Source organism: Puma concolor, chromosome B4, assembly GCF_028749965.1.
Source record: "Puma concolor isolate L17-30 chromosome B4, mPumCon1.1.hap2, whole genome shotgun sequence".
Classification (NCBI taxonomy): Eukaryota; Metazoa; Chordata; class Mammalia; order Carnivora; family Felidae; genus Puma; species Puma concolor.
Window position 1 is genome coordinate 9,636,279 of NC_141673.1, and position 26,503 is coordinate 9,662,781.

Sequence of the window (26,503 nt, forward strand, 5' to 3'; positions counted from 1 at the left end):
AAGTCTATGAGCAACTGTGTGCGTTCAACAGTTTTACCCTATTTGTTTAGATACATAGTAGATACTGAGAAAGAACAGAGCATATTCGGGCGACGAAATGATCCAGCTATTCTAGACTACAAGAGCAAATTCCCAAACACATTTTTTTTTCTTGGTGCCATAAAATGAAAATCCTTTAAGCTCATTTTTTACGAAGGAAAGCCCTGATTTCCCTTTCAGAAAGTAACCCAAGTTTTACAGACTTGAAAATCATCTTTATTTTTTCAATTACAAAAATATATACCCACTTATACAAGAAAACAGAAGAATGAAGGGGAAAAGAAAGGTTTCCTGGACTCGGGGAGGAGGGTCCGGTGTGCACGTGGAGCTCACAACTTGCTCCTAAGAGTCAGCAGTTTATGAAGCATTGAGATGCTGCAGGAACAGGGTGGGTGGCGGGGGGAGGGTTGATGGTCATTCAAGTTTCAAATTTCTGAAGTCATTCCTTAAATCATTCAGGGGCTGTTGAGAGAGAAAGAGAACAGTTTAAAGTGTCACTGGCAACAAGCAGTGCAGGGGGCAAGAGAGGGAGAGGGGACCAGAGGAGCCTGGTCAAAGAGGCCAAGGAGGCCTTGAGGGAAACGGAAAGCTGATGAGATCCTTTTTTTTTAAATTTTTAATGTTTCTTTATATTGGGGGCGGGTGGGGGAAAGGGGCAGAGAGAGAGAATCTCAAGCAGGATCCTTGCTGCCAGTGCAGAGCCGGACGCGGGACTGGAACTCACAAACTGAGATCGTGACCTGAGCCCAAATCAAAAGTCGGACGTTTAACCAACTGAGCCACCCAGGTGCCCCAAGATCCTAAGAAAAGGGAGCTAAGGAAGGAAGTGGGAGCCTGGGAGCCCCTACTGGGGGGAAGGGTGTCTCAAGAAAAGAGAAAGGTGTGGAGGGGCACTGAGGACAGAGAGCAAGGACAGAGAGAAGGGGGCGGTGAGCTGGGAAGGGGAGTCCCAGGGGGAGGGAGGCCAGGTGCCTGCAGCAGGGACAGCTTCTCACCATCAGGATCTTCCCGAGCCTACGTTTTATGCTTTTACTGTATTGGTCCAGGTTGTGCCAGGGCTGGAACGACCTGTCCTTGTGGTCCACAAAATTCCTCCAGCAGTCCTCAAACTCTGAGATGGAGGAGGAGAAGGCAGTGAGGTCCCAGGACAGGGGAGCAGCCTGCCTGCAGCCTGCAGAGCCAGGGGCTCCTCCTTCCTTTTCCCTTCCGGGCGGCATCACATCTTGGGCCTCAGCTGGGGCACCCCGCTTCGGTCCAGCCTCCCCACCCACCCCCCGCAGTGGCTTTTCCCTCTTGGAACCGCAAACCCTCCCATCCCCTGACAGCTGTGCCCTCTCCCCACCTGGGAGGCTCATGACAGCCACTGGGATCCCGGATGCGTGCAGGTGTCTCAGCCCCTGCTGATACTTCCAGCGCCAGTGGACGTACAGGCGGGAGGCAAAGATCCGCAGGCTGAGGTGGGGGTTGTCTTTGACAAACGCAACCAGTTCCTTGGCACAGAAGGGGCAGGGGCTCCATGTGATATAGCAGATGATTTCGAATCTCTGGGATGTGTCCCGCGTCAGTGACTTGATCTTGTCAATAAAGCACATTTCTGCATGGCGCTTTTTCTAGGGAGTGTCCCAGACAGAGAGAAGGGTTGGTTACAAGGCAGAGGCCAGAGGTCACACGCTGTGGGTGCCATTGGGGATGACAGGCTCTGCTCTGTGAACTCACCTGGGACAGGGAAAGAACCTTCCTTCCTTCCTTCCTTCCCTCCTTCTCTTACCCATTAATTGAGTACCCCCAAAGCACCCGCGGCTTGATCTGAATCAGACCCAGCAGCACCCCCCCCTCGGCCACAGACACCCCTACAACACGGTCTCAAATGCTCTGCAGACCTCGCCTTTTGGACATCTGGAGATGTTTGAATGCAGGGTGGGGGGGAGTCCAGAGGAGCGAGGAGCGGGTCAGAATGGGAGGGAGGCGGGACAGGGCAGGCGGGAAGGCGGGCAGCAAAGCAGAGGGCAGGGATACGAGGGGGTTCTCGCAGGTGGGGTCGAGCGCTCCGTCCTTGGAGGACCTCTTGGCTTCTCAGAAACGGCGACTGAGCTGAGATCCAGAAGGCAAGTAAATATTAAATTCTCAAAGAGGGGCAGGGAGAGCATTCTGCTGGAGGGAACGGCTTCTGCAGAGGCCCGGGGACAGGAAAACTGTGGAGAGTTCCTGGGGAGCGGGGCTAACGGAGACTCGGCTAAGCCTGCCCTGTGTCCAGACAGCCCGCTCGGCACCTTGTTTCGAAGGCAGTCTTTGTCAATTAGGGTGCCTTCGGGCAGCTTCAGCTGGTAGCACAAGTAGGTTTTCCTCCGGTAGTAGGGCTTTGGGACCCGGTGCTGGTTGCCAAACTGACGGCAGAATATGTCTTCCTGTAGTGGATTCATTGCGGGTCTGGGCAAGAGGAAGGAAACCAAAAGGTGCAGAGAGTGTCTTCTGGTGTTTATCCCAGGCTCTGTCACCTCCTGAACCCAACTCCTTGGGTCTACTTGGGCCCCTGGGCGGGGAGGGAAGGGCCAGTCTCTTTTTCTTTGTTGGCCGGGACTGGGGAGAGAAAAGGAAGAGGGTGAAGTGAGTGAGTGAGTGCCCGCCGCCCCCCCCCCCCCCCCCCCCCCCCCCCCGCCCCGGCGACACACGGCCCCACCTCCAGTCTGGTGGAGCGCCCATCGTCACCCACCCACCCTGGAGGCCTTAGCAGGCAGGACGCCTTGAGCTGGGTTGGGGACCCCGCCCCCAGAACCAGCGTCACGTGTGCTTCTTTGGCTCACCCATCTTGTCCTGTGCCCCAGACCCCTCTGCTCAGGCCCCACAGGCGTCTCAACCCTGACACGTCCAGTGCAGATCCCTTCTCTCTGGGGCGGGAGGGGGTGCACTGGCACTTCTAACTCCGTGCTCTTTGCCTAGGCGTGGGAATCACAGCTTTGTCAGTACAGAGCCCAGAGAGGCTGGTGCACAGGAAAACCTGCTGTCACCGAGGGAGAGCTGTGATGGCAACTTTGGCCACAGGACTCACACAGCTTTTCCTCCCCCCAGCGGTGATTACACTCTATAGACGTTTCCGTCCCGTATCTTGCTTTTTGCGTTTTCATTTAATGTCACAGCGCAAAGTGACGTGGCTCATGTGGGCGTACGTGCACGGATTCTTTTTGATAAATGCTGTTGGCTCTGCACAGACAGAGGCAGGTGGACAGACCCGGGAGCCTGCCTGCCTGCCTGCCTGCCTGGGACAGGCGCGCGAATCTCCATCTGGCAGAGCCCCACTGCGTGTGGACGTTACTGACCAAGCAGACACCGAACGGTCTGAAGAAACTGGGGGAGCTTGATGGAGCCCCAGCCGCTTTCCTTCCGGACACTCCAGCCAAAGGCAACGCGACCTGGGTGACCACGGAGTCTGGCTCAGGTGACCACAGACACTTGGAACTGGACACAGGAATCAAGCCGCGGGTGTCCTTGCTCAGGGCACAGACTATGGGGTCCGTTCCGTGTTCCTTGCAAGGCCAGAAATGCCTTCCCCAGATTTCCGGCCAACTCTTTGAAAGACCACCGATTCCACCAACCAAGCCATTTCTGTCCTCTGATCTGCTGATGAACAGAGCCACCAATTTCATCAATGGAAACCCATCTCTGATGTCTCTTATGGGCATTCGTAAAGCTTCAGGTGGATTTGGATGACTGTCATTGAAGAAGCCATGTCTGCCTCGTGGCTTTGGATCACCCCTCAGCGACCTCACCGGAAGCTTGGTACTCTCAGGTAGAGACCCCAGCTGCCCTCACCATGAGGATTGGGTTGAAAACCCCCATTCATAGCACACTTAGGACAGCTGACTGGCCCGGGGCTTCGCTTCCTGATTTTAGCACTGAAGTTCCCACGTTCTGGGAAACTCCCCCAGTCCCTGGCAAACCCAGACGCTCAAGGCAGAAACACTTCAAGTTTTGGACAAGTGCACTATGGTAACAGCATAAATGTTGAAGCTTGACCTTGAACGGCTAAAATTCAGGGACGATAGAAACAACTTGTAAGAAACATTTCAGGACTAATTTAGTTTTTCACAGCTGGTAGCGAGTTCATGGGAAACAGTTTATCTTCTTGTCTTGCAAATGAGTGTTGCGTCCACAGAACAGAAACGAAACCATCCACAGAATGAAGTCTGCAGAAAGGCGCGACGCCCACGGTTAGAGATACGGGACAAACACCGAGAGGAAACTTAAGACTGTGCTTTGCTTAAGATGATGAATGCTACCCAGGGAACAACAGTGAAATAGCCTGCAAGGTCGTCACGGTCAGGAGGCGTTGGGCTGCTTCTGCCAACAAAGACAGCATCGCTGATGCACGTTGCCGAGATGGTCCTCAGACCTGGACCGCAATCTGGATGAAACCAGACTGGTGGGTGCCAGAAAGCCAAGCTAATCAGTCTTGACGTTTCCCTAACCCCTGATCAATCAGAAGAACCCACGGCCCTGGACCCCTGACCCTTAATTTTTGCCCGTAAGCCCTTGCAGACCCTAGGGGAGTTCAGGACTCTGGAACATGCGCCCCCTGTTGTCCTGGGTGGCGCCACACTCTTAGCGAGCCTCTCTTCCCTGCAGAAGCCCAGTGTCAGTGTCTCATTGGTTTCCTGAGCATCCGGCAGATGAACTCTTGCTCAGGGTGGTTACAGACACGAGAGGATTCTTGGCCAAATTGTGCAAGTCTTTAGAATAAAATGTATGAATAAGCTTTTATAGCTGACTCCAACAATTGTCTCAATCATCCTTGAATGGAAAGTCTGTAACGAAGCCTAAACAAAGCACTTTAGAAAGACCCATGGCCACCCCCATGGGATGGGAGGCAGAGGGGCCGCTGGAGGCGGGGAGGGGGGTGGTAGTGGTGGGACATCGGCCTGGCGGTGCCCACAGACCAGAGGCAGGAGCAGACCCTGCGGATGAGGTGTCAGAGAAGGAGAGGACCGAGGGCTGGGGCAGGACGAGGGCAGAGAGGAAAGCCAGCAGTGGGACCTGCTTCCTGCAGCCGAGTGCCAGACTCGGGGGCAGGCTTGTCCTATCCTGCCTTGGGCTTTGGGCTCTCCAGCATCAGTTCTCTCTCACAAGGCTGCCCTTGGCCTTGGGAAAGCCCCTTACCTGTGAGGGTCCTCCCAGATTAGTCTGAGGGTGGACCCAGCCCCTTCCTGCCTGACACAGCAGGGATGGAAGGCCCCAGGTTGGTGTTGCTTCTCTGGGCTCCCACCCACCTTCTTTGCTCCTGACTTACCTGCCCCTGACGGGCCCTGTGCAGCTGTCCCTCCTCAGCTGATTTGTCGCAGCCCTGCCTTTATCTGGGGCACCAGGGCTCCATTCCTCTCACCGGCTTTGCTTTAGGAGAGCCCCAGTGTGACAGTGACCTCCCAGGCTGCCTCCTCAGAAGCCCCACCTCCTTCCTGCCTTGGCCCCAGGGGTGGGAGGGCCCTCAGATGGTTGCACTTCCTCAGGCTCAGAGCCACCTCTCCCGAGGCCTTCCCCCGCCCTGGGCACAGCCTCCCTCAGAAGGAGATGGGCCCCATTGGGCAGCAGGACCCAGGTTAATGAAAAGGGAAAGAGAAAGTACTTTGCCACAGGGGGTTGGGACACACACTGGCTGGAGAGAGCAGGACAGAAGCCGGTGGCTGGGGAGGGGCGGGCTCTCTGAGTGGCATGAGCCCTCTCCTGTCCACCACTGTGTGACCCTTAGGAGCCATTCAGTCCCCCAGCAGGACGCTGGGTGTCTGCAAAGGGAGGGCCAGGGCTCAGCCCTGCAGATCTTCATCCGCATTCCAGGAGAAGGCAGGTGTGTTGAGCACATCCTCTACCACAGCCCCCAAGAGCTTTGGGAGGGGCCGATCACTGCCCTCCCATCTTAGATGAGGTCCCAGCACGGAGAGGCTAAGGTACTCTCTGGAGCCACTCAGCAAAGCAATGGCCGAGCTGGAATGCCTTCCAGGGGGCCTGGCCTGGCTCCTCCTGCTTCCTCATTATTCCATGGATAGGAGTGGGTGGGGGGCAAAGGGGAGGGCCCTTGCTGCCCCTAAAGGCCTCCCAGGTCAGGGATCAGGGATCTGGGCTTGAAGCGTGCATCCGGTGAGCTGTGTGCTTGCCTCGCCACGTGTCCACCAGGACCCCAGATGGAGAAACAAAGAGCAACCGGGAAAGTTGACTCCTAGACAGGAAGAGGAGGCCTTGGAGCAGACACCTGTCACCCCAGGCCAGACCGCACGCGCATGCGATCCCCAAAGAGCTTCTTCCGGCTGGTGCCCCCACACCACCTCATTCTGCCCACCGGCCCTGGGATGGCCCCAAGGGGGGAGGGTAACAAGAGCGTGGGCAAGAGTTGGAGGATTCCCGGGAATGGCGTCCCCTCCACTCCCATCTCTTTCAGTGTCCAGAGTTTCCAGCCAATGGAAGATTCCAGAATGAACCGGGCCCTTCCAAGAGAGTGATCGGATCTGCACACTCAGCTGTGGCTCAAGTTGACAGCTACACGGCCTCTGGCCCGAGAAGCACTAAGGGTGGGCAGCAAGGCTCAAAGCCCTTCTCGCCTTTCCCTCGTGACAGCACTCCTGCAGCTCTGGCCTGGAGAACTCCCGCTAGCCCTCGGAGATGGGCAGAGAAGGGGGGTGTGCCAGAGCGCGACAGTGCCTCTTGGAGGAGACCTCCCGGAGGCCCCTGTGGATCTCTAAGATGGGCCTCCTGCCTTGTTCTTTTCTCCAGAAGGAGCAGATATTGTGAGCTGGCCACGGGGGCCCGTTTGCATGACCGGGACAGTGGAGAGGCGTGTGGTCCACGGGTGTGGCCCCCGGTGCCTCCCAGCTTGGAGGACGCGTGGACAGGGAGACCAGCGGGACAGACTGACTGGACAGCCAGAACTCTTCTGCACCGTGCCCTCCGCTCCAGGCAGCAGGGCAGACAGGGAAGGGAGTGTAGAGACAAGTGTCGGGGGCCACCGTTATGCACACGTAATGGGGCCAAGGTCAGAGGAAGAAACAACAGGTCCGTGTGGGACCCAAGAGGATCTCCACAGTGATTTTCTGGATGTGACCAACCGCACACCTGCCCTGCTGCTTTTCCTTCCTGGCTTTTGTCTGCCCAGAATCCCAGCATCTCAGGCTGATCTCTTCTCCTTTTCACCGTGCCCTGGTCCAGGCCACCCCGTGGGGCACCGCCACTGACTTTCCAAAGTTCACGCGGTAGTCAGCTCGGCGGTCGAAGGACCAGGTGTTCCCTCTGTTTCTGTTTCTGTTTCTGTTTCTGCTTTATTGTCTCTAATGCTTCTGCTTGTTTCCCTGTGTCCCCAACTTGACTCTCAGCCACCTACCACTTTTTATTCTGCTTTATGGAAAAGTCCTCCCATTCCCAATCCTATGTTTAAAAAAAATAAAACACACTTATTTAAATGTTTACTTAATAACTAATTTCTTGCTCACTCTCTGTCCTCATCCCCAGGCTGCAACCTGTCCAGAACTTTCCTTCTGGCAGCCATGTGGGAAAGAGGAGAAGGGACAAGGGAGCCGGGATGAGTGTGGCAGTGACCCGGTGACAGGCAGTGGGGGGTCCAGGGCAGCAAGGGCTGGAATGGAAACAGGTGAGACGGGGCGGGGGGGGTGGCAGGTCAGGCAGAACTCAGGAGACAGGTACACAGAACAAGGATCCTGCTCTTTCCCACCCTCTTAGCTCCAAGAAGCTGAATCGTGTGTCCCCCAAATCCAACTGCTAAAGTCCCAACCCCTGGTGCCTCAGAATGTGACTACATTTGAGGCACAGGCTTTAAAGAGATGGTTGTTAAAAGGAGGCCCTTAGGATGGGCCTGATCCAATCTGCCGGATGTTGTTATGAGAAGGGAAACTGGGACACACAGAGGAGCACCAGGGGCTCCCCACAGTGAGCACAGAGGACAGACCATGCCAGGGCAGAGCAAGAAGGTGGCCCTCTTCTGGTCAAGGAGAGAGGCCCTAGGAGGAGCCTGACCCAGGGACACCTTGATCTCGGGCTTCCAGTGTCCACGCTGTGAGGAAACGAACACCTGCCGTGACGTCCCTCAGTCTGTGGGGTTTTGTTCTGGAAGCCCTAGCAGAGGAATGCGGTCACTGTCCTCAAGGACCCTGGTTCTCTGATAAGTCACATCCCCGGTAAGGATGTTACTCACATCTTCCAATTTTCACAGCTAGACATACTCAAGCCCATTTACATTCAGTTTATTAACAAGAAGGTGAATGTGGTGAGATGGGAGGAACCAGGCTGGGGGCTCCCTCATGGGGGAGAAGGAGGCCTTGAGGGAGGAGGGAGGATGCGCAGGAGGAAGTGGGGGTGGGGTGGGGCGGGGACCTGAGGCGCTGGGGAGGGAGGTGCGGTGGTGTGAGATGCAAGGAACAGCAGCTGCAGGGGGGCTGAGGACGCCCTCACCTAAGGATTTCTTGAAGCTCTGCAGCCAGGAAATCATAATCTTTTAACAGATTCCGTCTCTGGAAGCGCATTCTCTTGTGGTCCACAAAGTTGTCCCAACAGTATTCAAAATCTGAGATAAAGAGGGAAGAGAGCAGTCATGTGGGTCCTGGGAGGCCTTCTCCTCCTGACCCTTCTGTGCCCCCCTCCTCAGGGCCTAGTCTCTTCCCTGCCAAGTGCCACCAGTCTTGCCTCAGTTTCCTCCCACTCACTCGCCCTGGGGACATTCTAGATCCTCCCCCACCCCTGGCTCGGTACTACTCTCTCTCACAGTCTGGGTCCCCAGCTCCCCTCTGCTCTCACCATCACAGGACATGATGTCCAGCTGGACCCCTGCTTCCCATAGCTTGCGAAGCCCCTGCTGGTAATTTGGGTCCCAGAAGTAGTAGAGGCGGGAGGTGAAGATGCTCAGCGTCAAGTTCCTGTACTCCTCCAGGAACTCAACCACCTCCTCTGCACAGGTGGGGCAGGGGCTCCAGGATAAGAACCAGGTGACATTGTAATACTCATCACGGTATGGATACTGGTCACGGAACCAAGAGAGGAAGCACTGTTCTGCATGGCATCGAGCCCAGGGATGGACCTGGGAGAAGTAGAGAAGAGAAGGGGACACTCTTGGCTGGCAGAGCAGACAGAGTGGCAGGACTGGGTGCCGTGGGAGGAGGAGTAAAGGGGCAGGAGCCTCAGGGGTATGTCGTTCATTGATTTATCACTGCTTTCCATCTCTCCCTGCCCTGTCTTTTTTTTTTTTTTGAGCCATCCCTTCCCATAGTTATCCACCATGCATCAATTCTAACATCTATTCTCCTTCCATCCATTTATCCATCCATCCAACCACCCAACCGTCCATCCAACCATCCATCCAACCATCCATCCATGCAACCATCCATCCATCCATCCATGCAACCATCCATCCATCCAACCATCCAACATCCATCCATCCATCCATCCAACCATCCATCCATCCAACCATCCAACATCCATCCATCTATCCATCCAACCATCCATCCATCCAACCATCCAACATCCATCCATCCAACCATCCATCCATCCATCCATCCACCTACCCACCCACCAATCTATCCATCCATCTGTCCATTCACCAATCCATCTGTCCATCCACCCACCCAACCACCAATCTATCCATCCATCCATCCATCCATCCATCCATCTGTCCATCCACCCATCCAACCACCAATCCATCCATCCATCCATCCATCCATCCATCCATCCATCCACACACTCATGCATCCATCCATCCATCCATCCATCCATCCATCCAACCATCCATCCATCCAACCATCCATCCATCCATCCATTCTGCCCTCAGCCAGGCCCTTTTGGGTCTAGGCTGGTTCCCTGAGTGATGGCACCTGGGGAGGGTCACACAGCCATGCTGCCCCACAGGGGAACCGCTAGCTGCACACATCTTCAGACCACTTGACCTGTGGCTCGTGTGAACTGAGATGGGGGGCAAGTGTAAATACACATCTCATTTCAACAACGTAGTAAAAAAGAATGTAAATGACCTCACGAAGAACTTTTATATTCATTACAATTTGAAAGAATCTCTTAGATATATTGCCTAATACATTATCAATACTAATATCATAAATTGCCTTCAGCTCTTTGAAAACCGGGTACTAGAACAGGTGAAACGACCTTTCACCTGTTAGTACTGCTGAAGCATACCCCTGACCCAGCCCATCATGGTTCTCTCCTGGAAACAGGCTCTGCAAAGTCTGCAGTATCAGGGGAGGGGAGAGGGCAGGGGTGTGGTGGGACCTGTCTCAGGAGTGGCAGTGGTTAGGGGATAGGGCTGCAGGGTGGTGGCTTGGCTGTAGCAACTGCTGATGCTGGTCACTGGTGCCGTGACCTCCTTCCAGGGTCATCGAGGCTGTGGCTGGGAGCAGGCCAGGGGTAGGCAGGACGAGGGGTGTGGGCTGTCCTCTGAGAGATCAGAGGGCCTGGGAACGGAGGAGTCAGCCGTGTGGCCAGGGGACGGCTCTACCAACGGAGCCATTACCAGGGCAGAGAAGGCAATGGTGTCCAACAGGCCCTGACTTTCAAAAGATGCTCTTTCATCCAAGACTGCCAGAGGCCAAGGTCCAGGACAAGATTTGAAGATGGCCGGAATGCCAGCAGACTCTCTGAACGAGGCTCATTGGATGGGTCAAATGCCATCCCGTATCAGGTTCTCAGAGGGTCAAGCAGGGAGCTCATTGGGTCCATGACTTAGGACAATGTTGTGGGAAGGAGCATCCACCACTAAGAGCCCCCATCTGGCATCTTACTTATAACATTCTTCTTCTCACTGCCCCCTGACTCTTCTCCTGCCTGATAGGGCCCCGGGGAGGAGGGGGGGGGTGCGTACCTTGTTCCGAAAAACTCCCCAGTCGCTGTCATTACACGAGAAGTAGTCTTCTCTCTCCACTTGGAAGCAGAGATAACAGAGTTTCCGCCCAGAAGCATAGAGCAGGTTTGGAAAGTGGAAACGGAAGGTGTTAGGATCTATCCTGTCCATTGGGTTTCTGGGGGCAAAAAAAGAGAAAACAGAAAATGCAGAAAGTGCCCTCTGGAGTTGTCCCTGGTGGGTGGCCTGCCCTGGGCACGGTGGCTCCCTCCAGCCCTCCTGAGCCCTACGCAGTGCTGCTGCCTTTCCAGGCTGGAAGGGGGACGTGCCTCCAGGGACAGTAGGGACAGGGACCCCACCTCTAGGGCCCCCTGGGCCCTGCTCCTTCCAGTAGCACACATACTCCTGTTTTCCTGCCCGCCCTACCCCCAACCCATTAGAAAAACAGCAAAGAGAAAGAGAAACTTCTCTACCCCAAAAGAACAGCTTTTTGAAGACCTCAGTTCAATTCATTCCTGATTTTTCACCTGTTTGTTTTTTCTTTTTAAGTATCAGGTTAATGCTTAAGTTCGGAGGCTCAGGCTACTGTTCCAAGTGCCTCAAATATCTGAACTCACTGACTCCTTCCCAGATCCTGGGGGAGTCACACCCACACTTTAGAGGGACAGGAGCAGGGGCTCTGGCAGGTGAAGCAGCCTAGCCAAGTCCACGGCTAGTAAGTGATGGAGCTGGGGCACCTGTCCAGACAGGTTATTTCCAGCAGGGACCTTACATGGCTGCTGCAGCAGCATATGCAGTCTTAAATGTGTCTTTTTTTCTACTTCCTTTTAAATAGGCACATTCCTTTCAGCCAAGGCATCTTCTTTCCGGATGCATGCCGGTGGTAGTTACAAACGTGAAGCATGAAGCTCTCTCCCCTAGGTTGTGGGTAAGGTTGAGAACAGTCTGCATTTACACTAAAACCTTGGATGGCGAGTAACCTGTTCTGCAAGTGTTCTGCAAGACGAGCAAACATTTTTCATAAAGTTTAACTTGATAAAGGAGTGATGTCTTTCAATATGAGTAGTTCGCGATGCCAAGGGTCACATGATCACAACTGAGCCAATGGTTCTTCTCTCTCTCTGTCTCTCTGTCTCTCTCTCTCTGGCTGCAGGATGGTGGGTGTTCATCTCCCATGCTCGGATGCTCGGTCTCAGGCAGGTGTGTTTGGCAGAAATCGGTGATTTTTCAGAACGTTGGAAGGTGCCCACAACTGGCACTAATGTGTTTTTTGTCTCTTCAAAGTTCCTATGGACAGTCCTTTGCTTTTCCAGATAAGAGTAAGCTTAGGAATGCTTTGCTTCATTCCAGGTGAGGCTGCCTGCGGATATAGACCCTTTCCTCTGCTGCCTTATCGCCAGTTGCATTAAATACAGTCTATGACAAGAGTTTATTAATACTGTACTATAGTCAACATCCATTAGTAATAGTGAAAGTTGTCCTACCAATAACCCTCCTCTTTCTTGTCTCCCTCGCTCCAGCCACGAAGGTTTTCAAAGGTAAGTGCAGGTTAATTTGTTTCTTTTTCTTTCTCTTTTGTATTCTCCTTATTATTTTGTATTCTATTACAGCTTTGTAATCATTTTTATATGAATATTTGGGGTTGTGGAATGAATCATCTGAGTTTCCATCATTTCTTTTTTAAACAAAATTTTTAAAATGTTGTATTTATTTTTGAGACAGAGAGAGACAGAGCGTGAGCAGGGGGGAGGGGGCAGAGAGAGAGGGAGACACAGAATCCGAAGCAGGCTCCAGGCTCTGAGCCATCAGCACAGAGCCCGACGCCGGGCCCGAACCCACAAACTGCGAGATCATGACCTGAGCCAAAGTTGGACGCTCAACCGACTGAGCCACCTAGGCGCCCTGAGTTTCCATCATTTCTTATGGGGAAATTCGCTTTGACATACAAGTGCTTTGGATTACAAGCACGTTCCCGGAACAAATTATGTTCACAAACCAAGGTTTTACTGTACTCGTCTGTGGTGGAGAGAGCTTTGCAATAGATGACTTCTCTTCTTGCCTCGGAGAGCTATCCTCACACTGTGCTTATTGTATTGTAAATGATGTGGGAAACAAAGGCAGAAGAAAAAATTTCAATTTCCTACTGCCGATGGCCCATTTAGAAGTCCTTGGCACAGGCAGAGTGACCTTCCTCTAGGAGCTCAGCTGCCTCAATGATGACACTTTGCTAAGGGCCAAAGGGAATCTTAGCTAAACATTATCCCAACCCCTAGGACCTGCTAAGTCTACTTTAACATATACAAATTCCTTGGGGAACCTCCTTTATCTCTACCCCCCAAGACGTATGTTGGCAATCATCCTCCAGACATATGGCCGACCGATATACATGTGAAGGGTCTCATGACTGAGTTTTACTGAACAGTAATAAATGACCTTGTCCTAACAGCAGCTAGATCCTCAAAGTCCTGGAAACCTTGTTTCCAAAATAACTTAGGGACTTATGCTGTCCCTAACCCCCTCCCAACCTGTAAGTATATAATCATTCACTCTTCAGAACCCCAGTGTGGCTCTTCCTGCCCATGAGTCCTGTCCCCATGCTTTAATAAAACCACCTTTTTGGGGGCACCTGGATCGCTCACTCAGTTAAGCATCCGACTTCGGCTCAGGTCATGATCTCGCAGTTCATGGGTTCGAGCCCTGCATAAGGCTCTGTGTTAAGAGCTCAGAGCCTGGAGCCTGCTTCAGACTCTGTGGCTCACTCTCTGCTCCTCCCCCGTTCACATTCTGTCTCTGTCTCCCAAAAAATAAATAAACATTAAAAAAATTTTTTTTACTGAAAACAAATTTAAAAAATAATAAAACCACTGTTTTTGCACCCAAGACGTCTCAAGAGTTTTCTTGGCCATCGACTCTGAACCCCTACACTTCAAACCACATCATAAATATGAGAGAAAATCGATTCAAGTGCTTGAAAGGAAATCCAGCAACTGCTTCGACCACCCTGTGGTTAGATGCGAAGCATTTAACAGAGCACAGGAACTTCCGGAAGCCTCTGAAAGTGGGCATCACCCAGCACAGGCAGGGCCAGACATGCCCAACAGACTTTCAGACCCAGAGGCTGGCCTGGGGGGGAGGCACAGGGCTGGGGGGGGGGGAGGCGGGAGGGGTGCGTTCAGAAGCAATCCCGGGAGCATCCCGGGAACATCCCGGGAACAGGGTGAGGATCCAGTTGGGAGTGGGTCCTGCAGAGAAGGAGCCCAGAGAGGGAGAGAAGGGAAGGGGGACCGCGGGGAGGAGGAGGCCAAGGACAGAGACACACGCTGCAGGGCCGTCAGAAGGAGGGGCTGCAAAAGGGGGCCCAGCAGGACAGAGCAAGCAGAGAGCAGGGGTACCTTGGGCTGGGGCGCCAGGGCTCCATTCCTCTCTCCAGCCTTGGTTTGGGAAAGCCCCAGTGTGACAGTGACCTCCCAGGCTGCCTCCTCAGAAGCCCCACCTCCTTCCTGCCTTGGCCCCAGGGGTGGGAGGGCCCTCAGATGGTTGCACTTCCTCAGGCTCAGAGCCACCTCTCCCGAGGCCTTCCCCCGCCCTGGGCACAGCCTCCCTCAGAAGGAGATGGGCCCCATTGGGCAGCAGGACCCAGGTTAATGAAAAGGGAAAGAGAAAGTACTTTGCCACAGGGGGTTGGGACACACACTGGCTGGAGAGAGCAGGACAGAAGCCGGTGGCTGGGGAGGGGCGGGCTCTCTGAGTGGCATGAGCCCTCTCCTGTCCACCACTGTGTGACCCTTAGGAGCCATTCAGTCCCCCAGCAGGACGCTGGGTGTCTGCAAAGGGAGGGCCAGGGCTCAGCCCTGCAGATCTTCATCCGCATTCCAGGAGAAGGCAGGTGTGTTGAGCACATCCTCTACCACAGCCCCCAAGAGCTTTGGGAGGGGCCGATCACTGCCTTCCCATCTTAGATGAGGTCCCAGCACGGAGAGGCTAAGGTACTCTCTGGAGCCACTCAGCAAAGCAATGGCCGAGCTGGAATGCCTTCCAGGGGGCCTGGCCTGGCTCCTCCTGCTTCCTCATTATTCCATGGATAGGAGTGGGTGGGGGGCAAAGGGGAGGGCCCTTGCTGCCCCTAAAGGCCTCCCAGGTCAGGGATCAGGGATCTGGGCTTGAAGCGTGCATCCGGTGAGCTGTGTGCTTGCCTCGCCACGTGTCCACCAGGACCCCAGATGGAGAAACAAAGAGCAACCGGGAAAGTTGACTCCTAGACAGGAAGAGGAGGCCTTGGAGCAGACACCTGTCACCCCAGGCCAGACCGCACGCGCATGCGATCCCCAAAGAGCTTCTTCCGGCTGGTGCCCCCACACCACCTCATTCTGCCCACCGGCCCTGGGATGGCCCCAAGGGGGGAGGGTAACAAGAGCGTGGGCAAGAGTTGGAGGATTCCCGGGAATGGCGTCCCCTCCACTCCCATCTCTTTCAGTGTCCAGAGTTTCCAGCCAATGGAAGATTCCAGAATGAACCGGGCCCTTCCAAGAGAGTGATCGGATCTGCACACTCAGCTGTGGCTCAAGTTGACAGCTACACGGCCTCTGGCCCGAGAAGCACTAAGGGTGGGCAGCAAGGCTCAAAGCCCTTCTCGCCTTTCCCTCGTGACAGCACTCCTGCAGCTCTGGCCTGGAGAACTCCCGCTAGCCCTCGGAGATGGGCAGAGAAGGGGGGTGTGCCAGAGCGCGACAGTGCCTCTTGGAGGAGACCTCCCGGAGGCCCCTGTGGATCTCTAAGATGGGCCTCCTGCCTTGTTCTTTTCTCCAGAAGGAGCAGATATTGTGAGCTGGCCACGGGGGCCCGTTTGCATGACCGGGACAGTGGAGAGGCGTGTGGTCCACGGGTGTGGCCCCCGGTGCCTCCCAGCTTGGAGGACGCGTGGACAGGGAGACCAGCGGGACAGACTGACTGGACAGCCAGAACTCTTCTGCACCGTGCCCTCCGCTCCAGGCAGCAGGGCAGACAGGGAAGGGAGTGAAGAGACAAGTGTCGGGGGCCACCGCTATGCACACGTAATGGGGCCAAGGTCAGAGGAAGAAACAACAGGTCCGTGTGGGACCCAAGACGCTCTCCACAGTGATTTTCTGGATGTGACCAACCGCACACCTGCCCTGCTGCTTTTCCTTCCTGGCTTTTGTCTGCCCAGAATCCCAGCATCTCAGGCTGATCTCTTCTCCTTTTCACCGTGCCCTGGTCCAGGCCACCCCGTGGGGCACCGCCACTGACTTTCCAAAGTTCACGCGGTAGTCAGCTCGGCGGTCGAAGGACCAGATGTTCCCTCTGTTTCTGTTTCTGTTTCTGTTTCTGCTTTATTGCCTCTAATGCTTCTGCTTGTTTCCCTGTGTCCCCAACTTGACTCTCAGCCACCTACCACTTTTTATTCTGCTTTATGGAAAAGTCCTCCCATTCCCAACCCTATGTTTAAAAAAAATAAAACACACTTATTTAAATGTTTACTTAATAACTAATTTCTTGCTCACTCTCTGTCCTCATCCCCAGGCTGCAACCTGTCCAGAACTTTCCCTCTGGCAGCCATGTGGGAAAGGGGAGAAGGGACAAGGGAGCCGGGATGAGTGTGGCGGTGACCCGGTGACAGGCAGTGGGGGGTCCAGGGCAGCAAGGGCTGGAATGGAAGCAGGTGAGACGGGGCGGGGGGTGGCAGGTCAGGCAGAACTCAGGAGACAGGTACACAGAGCAAGGATCCTGCTCTTTCCCACCCTCTTAGCTCCAAGAGGCTGAACCGTGTTTCCCCCAAATCCAACTGCTAAAGTCCCAACCCCTGGTGCCTCAGAATGTGACTACATTTGAGGCACAGGCTTTAAAGAGATGTTTGTTAAAAGGAGGCCCTTAGGATGGGCCTGATCCAATCTGCCGGATGTTGTTATGAGAAGGGGAAACTGGGACACACAGAGGGGAACCAGGGGCTCCCCACAGTGAGCACAGAGGACAGACCATGCCAGGGCAGAGCAAGAAGGTGGCCCTCTTCTGGTCAAGGAGAGAGGCCTTAGGAGGAGCCTGACCCAGGGACACCTTGATCTCGGGCTTCCAGTGTCCACGCTGTGAGGAAACGAACACCTGCCGTGACGACCCTCAGTCTGTGGGGTTTTGTTCTGGAAGCCCTAGCAGAGGAATGCGGTCACTGTCCTCAAGGACCCTGGTTCTCTGATAAGTCACATCCCCGGTAAGGATGTTACTCACATCTTCCAATTTTCACAGCTAGACATACTCAAGCCCATTTACATTCAGTTTATTAACAAGAAGGTGAATGTGGTGAGATGGGAGGAACCAGGCTGGGGGCTCCCTCATGGGGGAGAAGGAGGCCTTGAGGGAGGAGGAAGGATACGCAGGAGGAAGCAGGGGTGGGGCAGAAGGGGTGGAGACCTGAGGCACTGGGGAGGGAGGTGCAGCGGTGCCAGTCTCAAGGAACAGCAGCGGCACAGGAGGCTGAGCATGCACTTACCTAAGGATTTCCTGAAGCTCTGCAGCCAGGAAATCATAATCTTTTAACAGATTCCGTCTCTGGAAGCGCATTCCCTTGTGGTCCACAAAGTTGTCCCAACAGTATTCAAAATCTGAGATAAAGAGGGAAGAGAGCAGTCATGTGGGCCCTGGGAGGCCTTCTCCTCCTGACCCTTCTGTGCCCCCCTCCTCAGGGCCTAGTCTCTTCCCTGCCAAGTGCCACCAGTCTTGCCTCAGTTTCCTCCCACTCACTCGCCCTGGGGACATTCTAGATCCTCCCCCACCCCTGGCTCGGTACTACTCTCTCTCACAGTCTGGGTCCCCAGCTCCCCTCTGCTCTCACCATCACAGGACATGATGTCCAGCTGGACCCCTGCGTCCCATAGCTTGCGAAGCCCCTGCTGGTAATTTGGGTGGCAGAAGTAGTAGAGGCGGGAGGTGAAGATGCTCAGCGTCAAGTTCCTGTACTCCTCCAGGAACTCAACCACCTCCTCTGCACAGGTGGGGCAGGGGCTCCAGGATAAGAACCAGGTGACATTGTAATATTCATCACGGCATGGATACCGGTCACGGAACCAAGAGAGGAAGCTCTGTTCTGCATGGCATCGAGCCCAGGGATGGACCTGGGAGAAGCAGAGAAGAGAAGGGGACACTCTTGGCTGGCAGAGCAGACAGTGTGGCAGGACTGGGTGCTGTGGAAGGAAGGGTAAAGGGGCCGGAGTCTCAGGGGTATGTCGTTCATTGATTTATCACTCCTTTCCATCTCTCCCTGCCCTGTCTTTTTTTACTGAGCCATCCCTTCCCATAGTTATCCACCATGCATCAATTCTAACATCTATTCTCCTTCCATCCATTTATCCATCCATCCAACCATCCATCCATCAATCCATCCATCCAACCATCCATCCACCATCCATCCAGCCATCCATCCGTCCATCCGTCCATCCATCCATCCATCCATCCAACCATCCAACCATCCGTCCATCCGTCCATCCGTCCATCCGTCCATCCGTCCATCCATCCAACCAACCAACCATCGATCCATCGATCCATCCAACCATCCAACCATCCATCCTTCCATCCATCCATTCAACCAACCATCCATCCAACCATCCAACCATCGATCTATCCATCCATCCATCAATCCATCCATCCAACCATCCAACCATGCATCCAACCATCCATCCATCCATCCAACCATCCAACCATCCATCCGTCCATCCATCCATCCATCCATCCATCCATCCATCCAACCATCCAACCATCCGTCCATCAGTCCAAACATCCATCCATCTGTCCATCTGTCCATCCCTCCATCTGTCCATCCAACCACCCAGCCATCCATCCAACCATCCATCCAACCATCCAACCATCTGTCCATCTGTCCAACCATCTAACCATCCGTCCACCTGTCCAACTGTCCATTCATCCATCTGTCCGTCAGTCCAACCATCCATCCATCCATTTGTCCATCAGTCTAACCGTCTGTCTATCCATCCATCCGTCCATCCATCCAACCATCCAACCATCCAACCAACCAACCATCGATCCATCGATCCATCCAACCATCCAACCATCCATCCTTCCATCCATCCTGCCCTGAGCCATGCCCTTTGGGGTCTAGGCTGGCTTCCTGGGTGATGGCACCTCGGCAGCCATGCTGCCCCACAGGGGAACCACTAGCCACACACATCTTCAGACCACTTTACCTGGCTGGTGTGAACTGGGGGGGGGGGGGGGCAAGTGTAAATACACATCCCGTTCCAACAACGTAGTAAAAAAGAAGAAAGTAAATGACCTCATGAAGAACTTTTATATTTATTACAATTTGAAAGAATCTCTTAGATATATTGCCTAATACATTATCAATACTAATATCATAAATTGCCTTCAGCTCTTTGAAAACCGGGTACTAGAACAGGTGAAACGACCTTTCACCTGTTAGTACTGTTGAAGCATACCCCTGACCCAGCCCATCATGGTTCTCTCCTGGAAACAGGCTCTGCAAAGTCTGCAGTATCAGGGGAGGGGAGAGGGCAGGGGTGTGGTGGGACCTGTCTCAGGAGTGGCAGTGGTTAGGGGACAGGGCTGCAGGGTGGTGGCTTGGCTGTAGCAACTGCTGATGCTGGTCACTGGTGCCGTGACCTCCTTCCAGGGACATCGAGGCTGTGGCTGGGAGCAGGCCAGGGGTAGGCAGGACGAGGGGTGTGGGCTGTCCTCTGAGAGATCAGAGGGCCTGGGAACGGAGGAGTCAGCCGTGTGGCCAGGGGACGGCTCTACCAACGGAGCCATTACCAGGGCAGAGAAGGCAATGGTGTCCAACAGGCCCTGACTTTCGAAAGATGCTCTTTCATCCAAGACTGCCAGAGGCCAAGGTCCAGGACAAGATTTGAAGATGGCCGGAATGCCAGCAGACTCTCTGAACGAGGCTCATTGGATGGGTCAAATGCCATCCCGTATCAGGTTCTCAGAGGGTCAAGCAGGGAGCTCATTGGGTCCATGACTTAGGACAATGTTGTGGGAAGGAGCATCCACCACTAAGAGCCCCCATCTGGCATCTTACTTATAACATTCTTCTTCTCACTGCCCCCTGACTCTGCTCCTGCCTGATAGGGCCCCGGGGAGGGGGGGGGTGCGTACCTTGTTCCGAAAAACTCCCCAGTCGCTGTCATTACACGAGAAGTAGTCTTCTCTCTCCACTTGGAAGCAGAGATAACAGAGTTTCCGCCCAAAAGCATAGAGCAGGTTTGGAAAGTGGAAACGGAAGGTGTTAGGATCTATCCTGTCCATTGGGTTTCTGGGGGTAAAGGAGAGAAAACAGAAAATGCAGAAAGTGCCCTCTGGAGTTGTCCCTGGTGGGTGGCCTGCCCTGGGCACGGTGGCTCCCTCCAGCCCTCCTGGGCCCTACGCAGTGCTGCTGCTTTTCCAGGCCGGAAGGGGGACGTGCCTCCAGGGACAGTAGGGACAGGGACCCCACCTCTAGGGCCCCCTGGGCCCTGCTCCTTCCAGTAGCACACGCACTCCTGTTTTCCTGCCCGCCCTACCCCCAACCCATTAGAAAAATAGCAAAGAGAAAGAGAAACTTCTCTATCCCAAAAGAACAGCTCTGTGAAGACTTCAGTTCAATTAATTCTTTTTTTTTTAATTTTTAAAATTTAATTATTTTTGAGAGACGGAATGTGAGTGGGAGAGGGGCAGAGAGAGCAGGAGACACAGAATCTGAAGCAGGCTCCAGGCTCCGAGCCGCCAGCACAGAGCCCGAAGTGGGGCTGGAACCCAAGAACTACCAGATCATGACCTGAGCCGAAGTCGGATGCTTAACCGACTGAACCACCCAGTCACCCCTGCTGACTTTGTTTTTACTGAACAGTAATAAATGACCTTGTCCTAACAGCAGCTAGCCCCTCAAGATCCTGAAAACCTTGTTTCCAAAATGCCTTAGAGTCTTACGTTGTCCCTAACTCCCTTATCATTCACTCTTAGCAACCCAAGTGCAGCTCTTCCTGCCCATGAGTCCTGTCCCCGTGCTTTAATAAAACCAGTTTTTTTTTTTTTTTGCACCAGAGATGTTTCAAGAATTCTTCCTTGGGGGGGTCCCGAACCCCTACACTTCAAACCACATCATAAATATGAGAGAAAACCGATTCAAGTGCTTGAAAGGAAATCCACCAACTGCTTCGACCACCCTGTGGTTAGATGCGAAGCATTTAACAGAGCACAGGAACTTCCGGAAGCCTCTGAAAGTGGGCATCACCCGGCACAGGCAGGGCCAGACATGCCCAACAGACTTTCAGACCCAGAGGCTGGCCTGGGGGGGGGAGGCACAGGGTTGGGGGGGGTGGGAGGGGTGCGTTCAGAAGCAATCCCGGGAACATCCCGGGAACAGGGTGAGGATCCAGTTGGGAGTGGGTCCTGCAGAGAAGGAGCCCAGAGAGGGAGAGAAGGGAAGGGGGACCACGGGGAGGAGGAGGCCAAGGACAGAGACACAGGCTACAGGGCCGCCAGAAGGAGGGGCTGCAGAAGGGGGCTCAGCAGGACAGAGCGAGCAGAGAGCAGGGGTACCTTGGGCTGGGGCGCCAGGGCTCCATTCCTCTCTCCAGCCTTGGTTTGGGAAAGCCCCAGTGTGACAGTGACCTCCCAGGCTGCCTCCTCAGAAGCCCCACCTCCTTCCTGCTTTGTTCTCAGGGGAGCCCTCAGGTGGTTGCACTGCCTCGGGTTCAGACTCGCCTCTTCTTCTCTGAAGCCTCTCCCCTGGGCACAGCTGCCCCCAGAAGGAGACCGGCCCCATTGGGCAGAGTTATTGCAAAGGGAAAGAGAAAGGAGGATACCAGAGGGGGTTGGAACAGATTGGGTAGAGAGCAAGACAGAAGCTGGTTCCTGGGGAGGGGCGGGCTCTCTGAGGACTCGGGGTGAGCCCTCTCCGCATCACCCCTGCGTCCCCATGTCCCCACATCTGGGCCCAGGTGTTGCTCTCCACAAGCCTGTTGAAAGAATGAAGGTAAGGATGCTGTGTGTACTTTATGTCAGAACTCCTGTGTTTTCTCCTGACTCCACAGTAGTAAAGGCACAGAAGGGCTTTGGGTTCCTAATTCTGTGGTTGGTCCTCTGCATAAATCCCCTCAGCCTTCATGTGGCAGATTGAGGGCAGAGACAGGTGGAGACGGAGAGAGGGAGGAAGGGAGAGGGAGAAGGAGGGACAGCTTAGGTTTCTCTTCTCTTCTTAGAAGGACACCTGGGGCGCCTGGATGGCTCTGTCAGTTAAGCATCGGACTTTGGCTCAGGTCATGATCTCATTGTTGTGAGTTCGAGCCCCGCGTCGGACTCTATGCTGACAGCTCAGAGCCTGGAGCCTGCCTGGAATTCTGTGTCTCCCTCTCTCTCTGCCCCTCCCCTGCTCAGGCTCTGTCTCTGTCTCTCTCTCTCTCAAATAAATAAACATTTTAAAAAAAGAAAAGAAGAAGGACACTAATCCCCTCACGGGCCCCACCCTCATGATAACATCTAAACCGAATCACCCCAAAGATTCTACTTTTAACACCATCCCACAGGAGTTTAGGGCTTCAACATATGAATCTGGAGGATACAATCTTTCAACCCATGACAGTTGTGACTGACAGGATTCCTTTCGATGACTCAGGGACAGGATGGCTGATGTGTCATCACACTGCTACATGAGGGGTGAGTTCTGCCTTACACTCAGAGCTGAGTCTCTAGGCCCTGGTGCTGCCTTTCTGGAGGTTGGAGGATCGAGTTCGTGCTCACCACTTCCTTACGGGAGGCCCAGAATGTTAGTGATGGTAGCTGGGCCATTGCTGCCCTTAGCAGGATGGAGATTTCCTGGTGGGAATAAAAGAAGCAAAGGTGTATTGGCTGGGAAGTAGGTTCATAGTGGATGCGCATTAGAGGAGCTATCTGAAGCCGGTGTCTCAGGTGGAGGCTGTGGGGAGTCCTCACACTGTGCCCTGGGTGCAATCGTGACAAAGGAGTGATAGGCAGTGGGTCCCTCCTTCTACCTCACCCACCTGAGCTCTTTGGCTGGGCAAGTTCCCTTGGGTGCTTCTTTACCCTTTATCACAAGGCCCAGTCTTGACAGGTGGCATTTCCATGCCATCATGGAGGTAGTTCCCCTTGGGCGCTGTCTCACCTTTGCTCTGCCCAAGTGAATGGAGGTGAAATCAACATGCAGCTCTCTGAGGACCCCATGAAGAATTTGGCCGCTCATGGCCCTCTCCCCACACTCACCCTGAGTGTCTCTCTGCATTTCCAACCAATCTCTGGTTCCCAGAGTTTCAAGTGCTCCCTCAGAGAGCCCCAGGCCCTTCTCAGGAACACTGGTGCCTGCGTGAGTCAGGGAAAGTGGAACTGAAAGGCAGGTCTCTGTAAGGACGGGCAAGAGGGGCAGGGATGGTATAGCGGGCTCCTGGTTTCAAGAAACAAGGTAGGGCCAGAGTGTCTGTTTTGATCTACCGCCGGTGAACCCCTCGATCCCTGTCCCTTGTCACTGGTTGCGTGACCCAGGCTCCAGGTCAGGTTCAGCTCTGAGGGCTGGCTCAGTTAAGGGCTCCTGTGGTGGGCAGGGTCCCGCTGAACAGCCAGAGTCCATGGAGCAAAGAAACAGGAAATCCAGTGACAAGTTCAGTGTTGTGCCCACCTGTCCAGCCTCTTTTTGTGTTATGTGAATTTCACCTCAGTAAATTAAAAAAGAAATGGAACACATGAACAAACCTCAAATTGTTCAAAATTGTACTGGCTCTTTTTTTTTTTTTTTTTTTTTTAATTTTTTTTTTCAACGTTTATTTATTTTTGGGACAGAGAGAGACAGCATGAACAGAGGAGGGGCAGAGAGAGAGGGAGACACAGAATCGGAAACAGGCTCCAGGCTCTGAGCCATCAGCCCAGAGCCTGACGCGGGGCTCGAACTCACGGACCGCGAGATCGTGACCTGGCTGAAGTCGGACGCTTAACCGACTGCGCCACCCAGGCTCCCTGTACTGGCTCTTTATAGATCAACATGAATTTATGGACAAATTTTCAGGTTCCATGACAAATCCTGCTATCAACGTGCAGGTTAATTTTGGGAAGCATAGACATCTTTGTGGCACCGAAGGTCTCTATCCATGAACATGGTACATACTTCAATTTATATAGTTCTTCTTTTTATGTTTTCAATGAATCTTGTACTTTTTAAAATAAAGGTCTCACACATTTTGTTAGGTTCACTTCTAGTAAACTCTTTGGGAGATATTGTAACCTTTATCTACCTTTACCTTTATCTACACTTTTGTTTGTTGCTAGTGTCTGGGAACACTATTAATATTCCTAAACTGAAGTTGGATCTACCAACCTCACTGAGAATTTGCTTGCTGTTTCTCATAGTTTCTGTTTTTTGTGTTTTTTTGCGATCCCCACAGCTCTTGTCCTTTATTGAAGCCTGTGGGGCACTGGCTTGGACAACAACACAGTGTTGAACAGTGACAATCATAAAGGGGACTTTTGTGTCATTCTATTTTTAGGGAATATTTCTAAGAGGGAAATAGAAAACTGTCCCAAATTCTTCATTTATCTTTTTTAAAAAATAATTTTTTGAGTATAGTTGAAGTCCCATATTCTTTAAATCTTTCTTGGCTTGAATATTTGTTTGCTAACCATTTAATTATGATTTTTGTGTTTATGATTAAAAATATGGCTGTAATTTTTCTTACTCATGTTCTCCTTATTTAGCTTTTTTATAATTATTATTTTAGGGGGCGCCTGGGTGGCTCAGTCGGTTAAGCGGCCGACTTCAGCTCAGGTCACGATCTCGCGGTCCGGGAGTTCGAGCCCCGCGTCGGGCTCTGGGCTGATGGCTCAGAGCCTGGAGCCTGCTTCCGATTCTGTGTCTCCCTCTCTCTCTGACCCTCCCCCGTTCATGCTCTGTCTCTCTCTGTCTCAAAAATAAATAAAAAACGTTAAAAAAAATTTTTAAATAATGTCTACACCCAAAACCGGGCTTGAGTCCACAACCCTGAGACCAAGAGTCACCCACTCCACTGACTGAGCCAGCCAGCCATCCCTCTTCTTATTTAATTTTAAATCAAGATTATTGTAGCTGCCCAAAATCAATTGGGGAGTTTGGCTTTTTTTTTTTTTTTTCCAATTTCCTAGGAAAGCTCAATTCTGATCCTTACATGGTTGATTGAACTCACCATAAAACCTCTGGGTCTGGTAATTTGATATGGTTGTTTATGTAGTCATTTTAAGTAATAATTGCATTTCTTTAATGGTTTAGGGTTAATCCGTGTGTTGTGTTTCTTTTGGTATCATTTTTATCATATTTTTTCTAGAAGGTTGTCCATTCAGTCTCATTTGTCAGATTGATTGTGTAAGTGTGTTCACAGTATTCTTTTCTGACTTTTTACACCTCTATAAAAGACAACCCCAGGGGTGCTTGGCTGGCTTAGTCAGTTGAGCATGTGACTCTTGATCTCAGGGTTGTGAGTTCGAGTCCCATGTTGAGTATAGAGATTACTTAAAAATAAAATCTTTTGGGGGCGCCTGGGTGGCGCAGTCGGTTAAGCGTCCGACTTCAACCAGGTCACGATCTCACAGTCCGTGAGTTCGAGCCCCGCGTCAGGCTCTGGGCTGATGGCTCAGAGCCTGGAGCCTGTTTCCGATTCTGTGTCTCCCTCTCTCTCTGCCCCTCGCCCGTTCATGCTCTGTCTCTCTCTGTCCCAAAAATAAATAAACGTTGAAAAAAAAAATTAAAAAAAAAATAAAATCTTTTGGGGCACCTGGATGGCTCAGTCAGTTAAGTGTCTGACTCTTGATCTCAGCTCAGGTCTTGATCTCAGGATTATGAGCTTTACTTATAAATACATACATACATACATAAATACATAAATAAATAAATCTATCTATATTTTAAAAAAGATGACCCCATTTTTCACTGATAATATAGTTTTTGCTTTCTTTCTTCATTACTTTTTTTCAAAGTACCAGGTTTTGATTTTAATCAAAATCAAATTTTGTTATTCCCATTTCATATATATATATATAAATCTCCCACATTTTCTTTACTCATCAGTCAGTTGGGCACGTATGTTGTTTCTATATCCTGGCTATCATGAATAATGCTGCAATGAACACAGGGGTGCAAATATCTCTTCAAAATATTGATTTCATTTCCTTTAGATATTGTCACAAGCACACTATGAAGATGCACACACAAGTTGTCTTTCCACAATGTCAGCGTTATTCAGTCACAAACAATGTTAATGTAATTGTAAAACTGGTTCAGGATTCCAAACTCAATGACATTTCATATGCATTTAACTTGGCTTCATACACACCGTGCCAAGCAAAGCACAAGACAAAGTCACACAACAAACAAGTTACAAGGGGTAAGAAGTTAATGAACTTAACTTGAAGCCAGTCTGTGGGCGCATAGTTGAGACGAGGCCTCCATCTGATCTGCGTCAGCTCTTGGCATTTGCTGCCTATCATATTCAAGCAGTGGAGGATCTGTATTATGCTCAGAGATCAATCTGGCAGAGCCTTTGGCCACAGTTGCCTTTCTGATGCAGTCAGATAGATGCGAAAGGGTCGGCATCTGGAGAGTCTGACTGTTGGCTGCGGCTCCTTTTTAAGCTCGTT

At 52.6% G+C, this 26,503-nt stretch overlaps 1 protein-coding gene across 5 annotated transcripts; it reads right to left on the reverse strand.

Annotated features, from left to right (window-relative positions):
* Window positions 1-232: 232 nt before the first annotated feature.
* Window positions 233-21,550, reverse strand: LOC112863515 (DNA dC->dU-editing enzyme APOBEC-3H). Of its 5 annotated transcripts, XM_086712246.1 has the most exons (8): window positions 14,266-14,461; window positions 10,895-11,051; window positions 8,824-9,103; window positions 8,482-8,593; window positions 2,310-2,616; window positions 1,382-1,649; window positions 1,035-1,150; window positions 233-501 (listed from the first exon to the last, which is right to left on the reverse strand). In XM_086712246.1, the coding sequence occupies exons 1-8, from the start codon at window positions 14,289-14,291 to the stop codon at window positions 454-456; spliced, it is 1,314 nt and encodes a 437-aa protein (XP_086568372.1). In that variant the 5' UTR covers window positions 14,292-14,461; the 3' UTR covers window positions 233-453. The 5 variants fall into 5 exon arrangements, with proteins under 5 accessions (XP_086568372.1, XP_086568369.1, XP_086568371.1 ...); XM_025926646.2 differs by lacking the exons at window positions 233-501; window positions 1,035-1,150; window positions 1,382-1,649; window positions 2,310-2,616; window positions 14,266-14,461 and adding exons at window positions 17,373-17,484; window positions 17,715-17,994; window positions 20,012-20,168; window positions 21,434-21,550 and having other exon boundaries at window positions 8,258-8,593; XM_086712243.1 differs by lacking the exons at window positions 8,482-8,593; window positions 8,824-9,103; window positions 10,895-11,051; window positions 14,266-14,461 and adding an exon at window positions 5,321-5,482 and having other exon boundaries at window positions 2,310-2,466.
* Between the last annotated feature and the right edge of the window lie 4,953 nt (window positions 21,551-26,503).